At 36.4% G+C, this 12114-nt stretch overlaps 1 protein-coding gene across 5 annotated transcripts in view; it reads left to right on the forward strand.

Annotated features, from left to right (window-relative positions):
* The first annotated feature begins 1291 nt into the window (after nt 1-1291).
* Nucleotides 1292-12114, forward strand: part of PTBP3 (polypyrimidine tract binding protein 3) — a 72874-nt gene continuing 62051 nt past the window's right edge. The window contains exon 1 of one of the 5 annotated variants that reach the window (XM_024126133.3): nt 1292-1397. In XM_024126133.3, coding sequence (XP_023981901.1) covers nt 1364-1397 — 34 coding nt within the window. In that variant the 5' untranslated portion in view covers nt 1292-1363. The remainder of the gene's footprint in view (nt 1398-12114) is intronic. The other 4 variants (XM_028493644.2, XM_024126132.3, XM_007106725.4 and 1 more) reach the window with 4 other exon arrangements.

Consider the following 12114-nt stretch of genomic DNA (forward strand, 5'->3'; position numbering starts at 1 on the left):
AAAAAAAAAAAAAAAAAAAGTTGACCGAGCTTGGGAATTCTCTGGTGGTCCAGTGGTTAGGACTCCATGCTTCCACTGCAGGGGCCTGGGGTTTGATCCCTGGTTGGGGAACTAAGATGTTACAAGCCACGTGGCACCGCCAAAAAAAAATTGACCGAGAGCTGAACAAACTACCAGTTGAAATAGGTTGTTTTTAAATTTATACACGGTGTTTATTGTACTTCCTAGATATAAACATTTTAATCTTGGTGAAAAGACCTTATGGTTTTACAATGAAAAGGCTAGACTGACTTGTCTTTCAGCTTTGACAGTTCAACTCTGGAATTGGTCAAAACTCTTACCTGAGAAAAAGTCTAAATTACTTAAACAGTAGTTGTTTAAGAAATAGTACACATTAAAGATCATTTTAAGGATTAATGAATGAAAAAATTGCTTATTTAAAGGATGTGACCAATATAGAAATAAATTGCATCTTTGTGTTCAACTTCTAAAAATACACATCTATGAAAAAGTCAGGGAGTGCTATGCAATTATTTGCACGCAAATACTTGAAAATATACTACAGGACTTCCCTGGTGACTCAGTGGTTAAGAATCTGCCTGCCAATGCAGGGGACATGGGTTCAAGCCCTAGTCTGGGAAGATCCCACATGCCGCGGAGCAGCTAAGCCCATGCATCACAGCCACTGAGCCTGTGCTCTAGAGCCCGTGAGCCACAACTACTGAAGCCTGCGCCTAGAGCCCGTGCTCCGCAACAAGAGAAGTCACCACAGTGAGAAGCCTGCGCACTGCAGTGAAGAGTAGTCCCCACACCGCAACTAGAGGAAGCCCACGCGCAGCAGCGAAGGCCCAATGCAGGCAAAAAAAAAAAAAGTCATCAGTCCCTTATAAAAATATATATATACTACAAAACTTAACATAGTTAATATACCAAAATGTATTTAAAATATACTAAATATACTTAAAAATATACTACAAAAACAATGTCAGGATTCAACCCCTAAATATGGTTTTGACACTTCAGATGTCATATCTCAGAGAATTGAGTTTCATTCAGAAGGGTTGTGGGATTATGCCCCCAATTATGTGATGGCAGTCCTCTTTTTTATAACTAACAATCATGTGGATGTTCAATAATTTTTGTTTACTATTAAGTTCACTTCCCACCTTTAGATTTTATGATTCTTGAGGACTTCCCCTTAAGTGCCTTGATATTCAGATTAAGTAATATTAGCTTTTAATATTTTTAGTAGTAAATATGGACCATTATCCAAGACTTGTTTTATTAACAGAATATTGCTCTTGCTTTTCAGCGGGGGTCTGATGAGCTTCTTTCTTCCGACATCGTTAACGGACCTTTTACCATGAACAATTCCACTCGTTCTGCAGGTGTGTATGGTGAGTTTTCATTTTTTCAAAATCTGAGATGTTTTCTTTCTCTGGACTTCAAAAATTTTTTTTCACAATGTTCTTATTTTGCTCATCTTATAAACATGGAGTGCTATGATTTATAACAAAAACTAAAATTTGTGGCAGTGAAGTTCATATAGATGAAATTACTAGTTACAGCACTCTTAAATTTTAAGCATTAATTTGGATTTAATTAGATAATTCCTTTTTTGACTGACATTCTTTGTTACATAGTTGTGATAAAATTTATCAGTAAGTTGGTGATCTAGAACTATTGAGTAAAAGAGCTAGATTTAAAAACTTGTGTTGAATGATGATGGATTTAGAGTAGAAGTATTAAAACTATAAGTTCACATGATTTTAAAAATAAATGTTCTTGAAATTTAAGGACTGTAAAATGAATTGGAGGAGTGCAATACTTGAGAGAGAGTGAGCAGTTAGGAGGCTGTTGCTGTATAGGAAATCCTAGTAAGGGAGGAGAATTTGTACTGTAGCAATAGTAGTTGTGAAGGAGAGAATTAGAGAACTTAACAGAAGGTGAAATAATTGATGGTAATTGGTGATTAATCGAATGTTTGAATAAGGAATTCCATTGATTTATAGGTTTAGACTTAGATAATTGGATAGCTGAATTGTGGTGCCTTCATTTATATTAGAAAGTACAGGAAGAACAGGGTTGGACAATATGGCAGGTTCAGTTTTTATTTGTCTTTTGGTTTTTTTTGGCCACATGGCATGTGGGATCTTAGTTCCCTGACCAGGGATCGAACCTGCACCCCCTGCATTGGAAGCACAGAGTCTTAACCACTGGACCGCCAGGGAAGTCCCCAGATTTTTATATATTGATTTGAGGTTCCTCTGGGGACATCCAGATGGAAGTGTGAGATAAGTAGTGGGTTCTGGTCTCAACATCATAAGAGAAATTTGGAAGTCAATATCATATACGCTTAACAACTGAAGCCATGAGAGTGGAGAGTCTCAGAAAAGGTGAGATTTTTATCCAGATGTTTTGGTGTTATTAGGGAGTTAGGGAATGAGTAGACCTCACTTTCCAGACCCTGAGTTACATGATGTTTGGGAGGTGAACAGCCTTTATGTGAAGACCCTATAAGAGACGTGAACCAGGTTCAGTTAAGACAAAAGATGTAAAGAAAAACCACTGGACCTCCAGGGAAGTCCCCAGATTTTTATATATTGATTTGAGGTTCCTCTGGGGACATCCAGATGGAAGTGTGAGATAAGTAGTGGGTTCTGGTCTCAACATCATAAGAGAAATTTGGAAGTCAATATCATATACACTTAACAACTGAAGCCATGAGAGTGGAGAGTCTCAGAAAAGGTGAGATTTTTATCCAGATGTTTTGGTGTTATTAGGGAGTTAGGGAATGAGTAGACCTCACTTTCCAGACCCTGAGTTACATGATGTTTGGGAGGTGAACAGCCTTTATGTGAAGACCCTATAAGAGACGTGAACCAGGTTCAGTTAAGACAAAAGATGTAAAGAAAATCCAGTGAAGAGATTAAGAATGTTTGGGAATTGCCATGGTACATTGCTCTAGAAGACTAAATGGAAGGATTTTGTAGGCAGGACAGCAGCAGGGGGTTTGTTCATGTGGAAGTGTGAACAGGGTACTTAGAGCAGGAGATTAAAGCGGCTTTCTCAAAATTGAACTGGCATCAGAATCACCCGGAGGGCTTGTTAAAGCACAGTTGCAGAGTCCATCCTCAGAATTTCTAATTCAGTAGATCTAGAGTGGGTCCTGAGAATTTGCATTTCCACAAGTTAGCAGGTAATGATGATGCTGCCATATGAGGAACCACACTTTAAGAGAACTGCTGAATGAAGGAAATGCTAGAAATCTGAAGTTCCTAAACCTGATTATCCTCTTGATCTGGTAGGCTTTTAAGAAAATGTCGGCCCTTACTCCTAGAGTTAACAGTACATCTAGGGTGGGACCCATGTGTTTGTTCTTTTTTTAATAAATTTATTTATTTTTAAATTTATTTTTGGGTGTGTTGGGTCTTCATTGCTGTGTGTGGGTTTCTCTTGTTGCAGTGAGCGGGGGCTGCTCTTAGTTGCGGTGCATGGGCTTCTCATTGCGGTGGCCTCTCCTGCTGCAGAGTACGGGCTCTAGGCACGTGGGCTTCAGCAGTTGTGGCACTCAGGCTCAGTAGTTGTGGCCCACGGGCTCCAGAGCGCAGGCTCAGTAGTTGTGGCACACAGGCTTAGTTGCTCTGCAGCGTGTGGGATCTCCCTGGATCAGGGCTCGAACCCGTGTCCCCTGCATTGGCAGGAGGATTCTTAACCACTGTGCCACCTGGGAAACCCTTGTTCCTATTTTTAAAACTGAGGTCAGCTTGTTCAATCATGTTTACAAACTACTGGGATGGATGACCAGAAAGACTGACATCCTGGTTGATTGATTACTTAGGAAAAGAAGTATGAGCTGTGAGTTTAGCTGGCATCAGTAGTCTGCTGTGTTTTGCTTTTATGTTTTCAATTTCTTCTTGTATCCCATTCCATTCTAGGTTCAGTGTTTTTCTTCTTAAAGCACATCCTCTTTAGTAGCTATTTCAGCAAAACTCTATAAATGGTAACCTCTTAGACTGACTAAAAATGTCTATTTTGATATTACTATTGAATGGTAGTTAGCTATTTAGAATTCCAGGTTGACAGTTATTTTCTCTCAGTAGTTTGAAGGTACTGTTTTAATATTATTTTGGCATCTGTTGTTGAGAAGTCTTTTGTCAGTCTAGGTTATTATTTTGTAGATAGTATTAGTTCTCTGTAGTTGTTTTAACATTTTTCTCTTTAATTTTGTTCTGTGGTTTCTCTAGCTGTGTCTAGGTGTGGATCACTAGTTCTCAACCCTGGATGTTCACTAAAATAGCTTGGGAAGCTTTGAAGAAAATACAGATACCTTGACCTATTCCACACCAATTCCAAAATTACAGGAGGGGGAAGGGGGACCTAGGCACTGTTTTTAATTTGTTTCTAAAGTTTCTTAGGTGATACATGTAAGGTACAGCCAGGGTGACCATTGCTGCAGACTTACTTTCATTTATTCATCTAGGAGTGACCCTACTTTCCAAAGAATTGTTTCCTTTGGGGACTCCAGTTAGACATGTATAGGACCACCTCATTTAGTCCTGCTATTGTTTTAACTTCTTACATTTATTGTCACCTTTTTCTCATTAAGGTCCTGTATTTTGGATAATTTCCTTGAAATGGTTTTCTGACTCATTCATTTGTTGAGCTTTGTCTAATATGCTGTTTAATCCTTCTATTGAGTAATTGATTTCAAGGCATATATTTTTCATTTTTCTCTGTTTTATTTGATTCATTTTTAAAGATGATCTAGTTTTGTTATTTAGAAAAACAGTATCATGTTCTTTTCTTATGGTTTCTATTGCTTTTTTCCCCTAATTTTTTAATTATTTAAAACAAAATTTTTATAGTCTCAGATTTTACAATTATGGAGTTCTTGGGGGTGCTAATATTACTGGGTTTTGTATCTGCTAGTATTTACTTATGGTATATTATTTTTTGTTGATTCATAATTTTTGGTTGTGAGTAATCTTTGGCTGAATTATTTTTTTCTTCTGTGAGAATCTTCAGGGAAGTTTTGTGTTTGCTCTGCTAGACTTGCTAGGGTATCACCAGCCCCTAACATGTTCTAATGTATATGTTAATTTATTGCTTTGGGGATTCCTACCAGAAGGGAAGAGAACATTAAAAATCCAGACATTTACATTCAAATCTATGAACAGAGATAGACTTCCTTGTTAAATACCTGTGATACATGGAAAATTTCTAATTTTAGTTTGCCTTTTATGAGGGGATAGCCTGCTGAAGGGTTTGCCTGTTGATACCTAAAAACTTTTCTTTTTTTAGGTCACCTATACATTAAAAATACTTCTGTAATATTTGATGCAGTATTTGCAATTCTCTAAAAGCTTCAAAAACTAAAGATTTTGGTACTCCATTCCTTGACTTCTTTGAATGAATATTTCTAATTGATTTTAAACAAATTGTGTCAGAAAGTTTTTAGGGCTCATTTATAAACAAGTTAAATCCCTTTGTAAGTTACTTAAGTAGTTCTTCAAAGACACAAATAATTTTAAAAATCACATTGATAATGCATAGCTAAAAGAAAGCCATGTATTGTGTTCAAAGATCTTTTTTGTATTCAGTACAGTCTTCATCACAAAATTTTTGTAGTTCAGTTAATCTAAATGCGGATTTTAAAATATTTGTAAAATTTGACGACTATAACTTTTCTTTCTATCTGTAGAATATTGCTTGTTTGGTAACAAGTTATGTGTGCACCAAATCGATTGCAGATACATGTCTACTTTATGGGACTGTCAGAACACTGTTTTTGCGGTGACATCTTGCTGCACCAAAATTTATATTTGTATTATTACCCCAAAGAAGTTTTATTTTTAGTTGAGTTTTTTAAACTGAATTTTCATTAGTGTCACACATTTCACTTTTGATAGAATGACTTCCCCAAAACTTTCCTTTGATTCCATTGAAAGTATTTAATATTATACCATTATTGGGTAATAACTGATTTTCTAATGTTAGCAGGTGATGATAAAACTGATACAATTTAACTGTTTGCAAAGTTCTGTTAGTGGTGTCAACATATTAACACCTGACACTTTATTGTTTACACATGGAGAAGAAACTTTGCAAGTTAAATTAATTCAGAATTACAGATTTATGGATTTACTATAAGATACAAAATGGAATGATTATAAATGTAATCGTATTTCATGTGTAACTGGCCTGTAATTCCCACATTTTCCACAGACTGGCAGCCTGGCAGCCAAATGAATAGCATAGGTAGCAGGTTGAATACTGATAGAAGGAGTTAGGAGCTATCCTTAGCTACCTGTGTCCCACTGCATTTCTTCTTTTTTTTTTTTTTTAATTTTTTTAAAAGTTTAAAAAATTAAAAAAAATTTCTTTTCAAATTGTTATCTTTTTTTTTTTCTTTGGCTGTGTTGGGTCTTTGTTGCCGCACGTGGGTTTTCTCTAGCTGCGGCAAGCAGAGGCTACTCTTCATTGCGGTGTGCGAGCTTCTCATTGCAGTGGCTTCTCTTGTTGCAGAGCACGGACTCTAGGCACACGGGCTTCAGTAATTGCAGCATGCAGGCTCAGTAGTTGCTGTGCACGGGCCTTAGGGCATGTGGGCTTCAGTAGTTGTGGCGCCCGGGCTCAGTAGTTGTGGCCCGTGGGCTCTAGAGTGCAGGCTCAGTAGTTGTGGCTCATGGGCTTAGCTGCTCTGCGGCATGTGGGATCTTCCCAGACCAGGGCTTAAACCCATGTCCCCTGCATTGGCAGGTGGATTCTTAACCACTGTGCCACTAGGGAAGTCCCCGCTGCCACTGCATTTCTTTTCTTTTTTCTTCCTTCCTTCCTTCCTTCCTTCCTTCCTCCCTTCCTCCCTTCCTTCCTCCCTTCCTCCCTCCCTCCCTCTCTCCCTCCCTCTCTTCCTGCTTTCCTTTTTAAATCAAAGACTCTGTGTTGTCTGAAAAAGTCATGAAGAGATTCCATCTCACTGGTTAACATTGGTTAACATTCATATTTAATCACTGTACATGTGGTTTATAAACTACTAGATGAGACCATGGCAAAAACTGGAAGTTAGAAAAATCAATTGGATCTACTAAGCCTATTCTAGCTTATTTCAATGCAACTGTTAATAATTTTTTTTCAAAAGAGAAGATGTTAAACTGTACAGGTTGCTAGAACAATGATGCCAAATTGTGACTGTCCCAGGCAAACTGGTCGTTCTGCTTAGATATTAATATTCCTTAAGAATGTCTCTTAAACTATAATGGACATATGAACTTTAAATTATTTTGTGTAGTTCTAGAACAGCCCCTCATTCCCCATTCTTTCCCCACAAAATCTTAGGGATTCTGAAATGTTGATCTTTTTGTGTAATTATTTTTCCATCTGGGAATATGGCATGTGAGTCCATGGTTTTAGGTCTTATTTTATGTCCTTTGGTAATTATGAAAATGTTTTATACTTTTCTACATAAATCATATGCTTTTCCTCCTAAATTTAATCTTAGGAATTATGGCAGAGACTGTTTTTGTTTTTGTTTGTTGGGTACCCCAATACTTTCTATTTTCTTTAGCAGCAGAGCTCTAATTTTTATCTGGGCACATTGCCACCCAGATTAAATGACTGCTTTTCCAGTCTTCCTTATAGCTAGGTGTGGTCATGTGATTAAGTGCTGTCTAATGAGATATAAGTGGAAGTGTTACTTCTGGAGCATCTCTGCATGGTTTTTTCCTCTTTCATCTTGCTGCCTGTAGGAGTTCTAGCTTCCATCTGTGAGAAAAGTGCTCCAGAAACCTGCCCTTGAATCTGTTGGTGAATATTAAGCCACACGTGCCTTACCAGTAGGGGTGGTATATCAGCTCTAGCCTAAAGGCTATTCTAAACCCACCCTAACAAGACTTAAAAACAAGCTCCAAAACAATTACCTGCTCTTAAAGTAACTTAACTTTTTTCCAGAAAGGAGTCTGGCACTTTAAAGGAATAAAACAATTCCAGTGCTCACAATGTTGAGCATTCAATCAAAAATTGCAACCCATAGCTAGGAGAAAAATCAGTCAACAGAAAAACACCTAGAAAATAACAGATGATGAAGTTAGCAGATTTTATACTTTGGAACAGTTATTAAAGTATGTGAAAGGATTTAAAGGAAAATATCAACATAACAGGGAGAAAATGAAAGCTAAAAATCAAATAGAACTTCTAGAGATAAAATTATAATATCTAAAAAAAAAACATGGCATGGCTGTAACAGCACTAATATTCTGTAAAAGAAATGATCAGTGAATTTAAAGACAGCAATAGAAACTAAAGCACACAGACTTAAAAAAAAAAAAAAGACTGAAAAAGAAATGAACAGAGCCTTAATAACCTGTAGGACAAAATTAAGTGGTCTAAACATGTATATAATTGAAGTTCCAGAAACAAAGTCGGGGGTGGGGAAACAAATATATCTGAAGAAATAATGACTGAAAATACTCCAGATATGGTGGAAACTGTAAAGCCACATATCCAAGAAGTTCGGTGAACCACAGGCAGGATAAACCCAGTGAAAACCACACTAAATCTCCTCATAATCAAATTGCTGAAAACCAGGAATGCAGAACAAATCTTAAAAGTAGCCAGAGGAAAAAAGTCACATTTATTCAGAGAAACAAAGGTAAGAGTAATGAGAGAATGCTTGCCTGAAACTGTGCAAACCAGAAGACAATGGAGCAACATCTTTTAAGTACTGAAGATAAATACAATGAAACTGAAATTCTATATCCAGTTAAAATATTTTTCAAAAATAAAGTTAAAATAAAGCCTTCTTTGAGGTACACAAGAGCTGAGAGCATTTGTTAGTAACAGACTTACATTTTATGAAATGGAAAAGGAAATTTCTCAGACTTGAGGAAAATAATACCAGGTGGAAACTTGGGTCTACACAAAGTGGTAAATATGTGGATATGTGACTTTTCTTTCTCATTTTTTTGGTTAATTTAAAAGATAATTGAGGGATTCTGGGAAGATGGTAGAGTAAGAAGCACCAGGAGTCTGTCTTTCTACCTAGACAACAATTGCACTGGCAGAATCTGTCTATAACTAATTTGGAACTCTGGAGTCTTTTGAAGGCTTACAAGTTCCAGGGGACGACTTGGAAGGTAAATTGTGGTTAATTTTGGTCAATTTTAGCTCTTAGCGCAGTAGCAGCTACCCATCCCTCACCCTTAGTCACATGGCAGGCAACTGTCTGGGAGCAGCTTACAAATAGGAGCCAGGGTAGGCAAAAAGGACCTTGTCCTTCAACTTCAAGGGGTCTGTGCTCTGATTGCTGATTGCTTCTTCTGATCATGCAGGTACAGACAAAGAGGTAGGCAGCCATTGTTCTTGCATCTCCCCCTATTGTTGCAAGCCAGCACGCCCCACTCCCAATATATGTGACTTCCAGAGCATATAAAGGGCTGGTGCTTTCCACATACTCCTCCCCTTCATTTTCCCTTTTTTTCCCCTTTTGGGAGCCAAATATTGAAGACTAGGACATTAAAAAACAGCTGCATCTACAGGGAAAATTAGAAAGTGATAGTGCATGCCCAAGAAAAGGCTCAGAAGACACCTGAGAAGAACTTAAATTTACACCTCAAGCTGATCCTTGGCGTAAACACAGGCTAAAACAATCAAAAACAATAAAAACAATAACACAAATGAGAAAACCCCTAGAAAGGGGAAGAATCTGATTTCCAGAGTTACCACATTCCCAAATTTGATGAAAAACATGAATATAAAACATCCAAGAAGCTTAATGAATTCCAAGTAAGATGAATTCAATGAGACCCACACTGAGACACCTTTATAATCAAACTTTCAAAAGTCAGAGACAAAGAGAGAATCCTGAAAGTATCAAGAGAGAATCAACTTATCACATACAAGGGATCCTCAATAAGAATATGATCAGATTTCTCTTCAGGAACTTTGGACAGAAGTCAGTGGGCCAATATATGCAAAGTGCTAAAAGAATAAAACTGTCAACCAAGTATCCTATGTTTGGTAAATTTTTCTTTCAAACGTGAGAGAGAAATTCCCAGATGAGGAAAAACTGAAGGATTTTATTACCACTAGATCTACCCTGCAAGAAATATTCAAAGGAGTCCTTTAGGGTGAAATGAAAGGACACCAGACAGTAGCTCAAAGCCATATGAAGAAATAAAGATCTCAGTGAAGGCCCTTATAAAAGCCAATATTATTCTAACAATGGTTTGTTATCTACTTTTTGTTTTCTGCAGATTTAAGGGGCTAATACATTTTTTAAAAATTATTAATCTAAAAGCTACCAAGTGACTTGGTTTGTAACTCCACATTTTGTTTTCTAAATAATTTAGGAGGCTAATGCATTAAAAGAATTGTTAGTTTGTGTTTCTGGGCACACATCGTATACAGATGTAATTTTGTGATAATAACGGAGAGGGGTGGGGACAGAGCTGTAAAGGAGCAGAGTTTTTGTATGTTATTGAAGTTAAGCTGGTCTAAATTCAAATTAAAGTGTTATAACTTTAGGATGTTAAATGTAATCCCCATGGCAACCACAAAGAAAATAGCTATATGATACGCACAAAAGGAAATAAGAAAGAATACTTAGTCAGAATCTTAGAGACAGAGAATAGAATGGTGGTTGCTAGGGGCTGGAAGAAGGGAGGAATAGGGAACTACTTTTTAATGGGTATAGAGTGTCTGTTTTACAAGGTGAAAAGTGCTATGGAGATAGATGGTGGTGATAGTTACACATTATGAATGTGTTTAACACCACTGAATTCTACGTTTAAAAATAGTTAAGATGGCAAATTTTATGTTATGTGTATTATACCACAGTAAAAAAATTATTTGAAAAAGTAGTATAGAATGCTCTCTATGGAAAGCTCCGTAAGACACAATAAGTGAATAAAATAAGATGCAAAAAGAAAAAAAGGTAATTGACTATTTAAAGCAAGATAATATTAATATATTTGGGGAGTTATAGCATATGTGAAAAGTATAATATATGATAATAACACAAAGGATATGATAAGGGAAATAGGTATATACTTTGAAAAGTTCTTACATAATACCTAGGTGTTATAATATTATTTTAAGGTAGACTGGGGTAAGTTAAAGATATGAATTGTCAATTTAACCCCAGAGCAGTCGCTTAAAAAAAAAGTAAACAAAAAAAGTAAAGATTATAATTAAAAAACAGAGGTTATCTGCCATTTATGTGCATGTTTTATGTGTGACATATTATGTTTTCTTGATAAATTGATCCCTTTATCATTATGAAATGTCTCTCTTTATCCCTGGTGATATTCCTTTTCCTGAAGTCTACTTTGTCTGATATTAGTACAGCCACTCCAGCTTTCTTGTGATTAGTGTTTACATATTTATGTTTTTTCATCCTTTTACTTTTAACCTGGATTTTATATTTTAAATGGGTTTCTTATTCACACCTTATAATTGTTTTGCTTTTATCCAGACCATAATCTCTGCCTTTCAATTGGAATCCTTATGCCAGTTTTACTTAATATAATTATTGATGTAGTTGGGTTTAAGTCTTTTTTTTTTTTGGCCATGCGGTATGCAGGGTCTTAGTTCCCCAGCCAGGGATCGAATCCGCACCCCCCCTAAGTCTTTCATCTTGCTATTTATTTCCTATTTGTCCCGTATATTTTGTTCTGTTTTTCCTTTGTTTCCTGGCTTTCTTTAGATTATTTTTTATATTCCATTTTTTTGTCATTTATTACTTCTATTCCATTTATTTATATTTCTTGATAAATATATGTATACTAAATATATATATTCAACTAATTACAGAGCTTCAGAATACATAAAGTAAAACTAATAGAACTAAACAGAGAAATAGACAAATCCACAATTACAGCTGGAGATTTCAACACTCCTCTCTCAGTAATTGATAGTGTAGTAGATAAAAATCAATCAAGACAGTATGGTACTGGCACAAAAACAGAAATATAGATCAATGGAACAGGTTAGAAAGCCCAGAGATAAACCCACGCACATATGGTCACCTTATCTTTGATAAAGGAGGCAAGAATATACAGTGGAGAAAAGACAGCCTCTTCAATAAGTGGTGCTGGGAAAACTGGACAGGTACAT

Source organism: Physeter macrocephalus, chromosome 9, assembly GCF_002837175.3.
Source record: "Physeter macrocephalus isolate SW-GA chromosome 9, ASM283717v5, whole genome shotgun sequence".
Lineage (NCBI taxonomy): Eukaryota > Metazoa > Chordata > Mammalia > Artiodactyla > Physeteridae > Physeter > Physeter macrocephalus.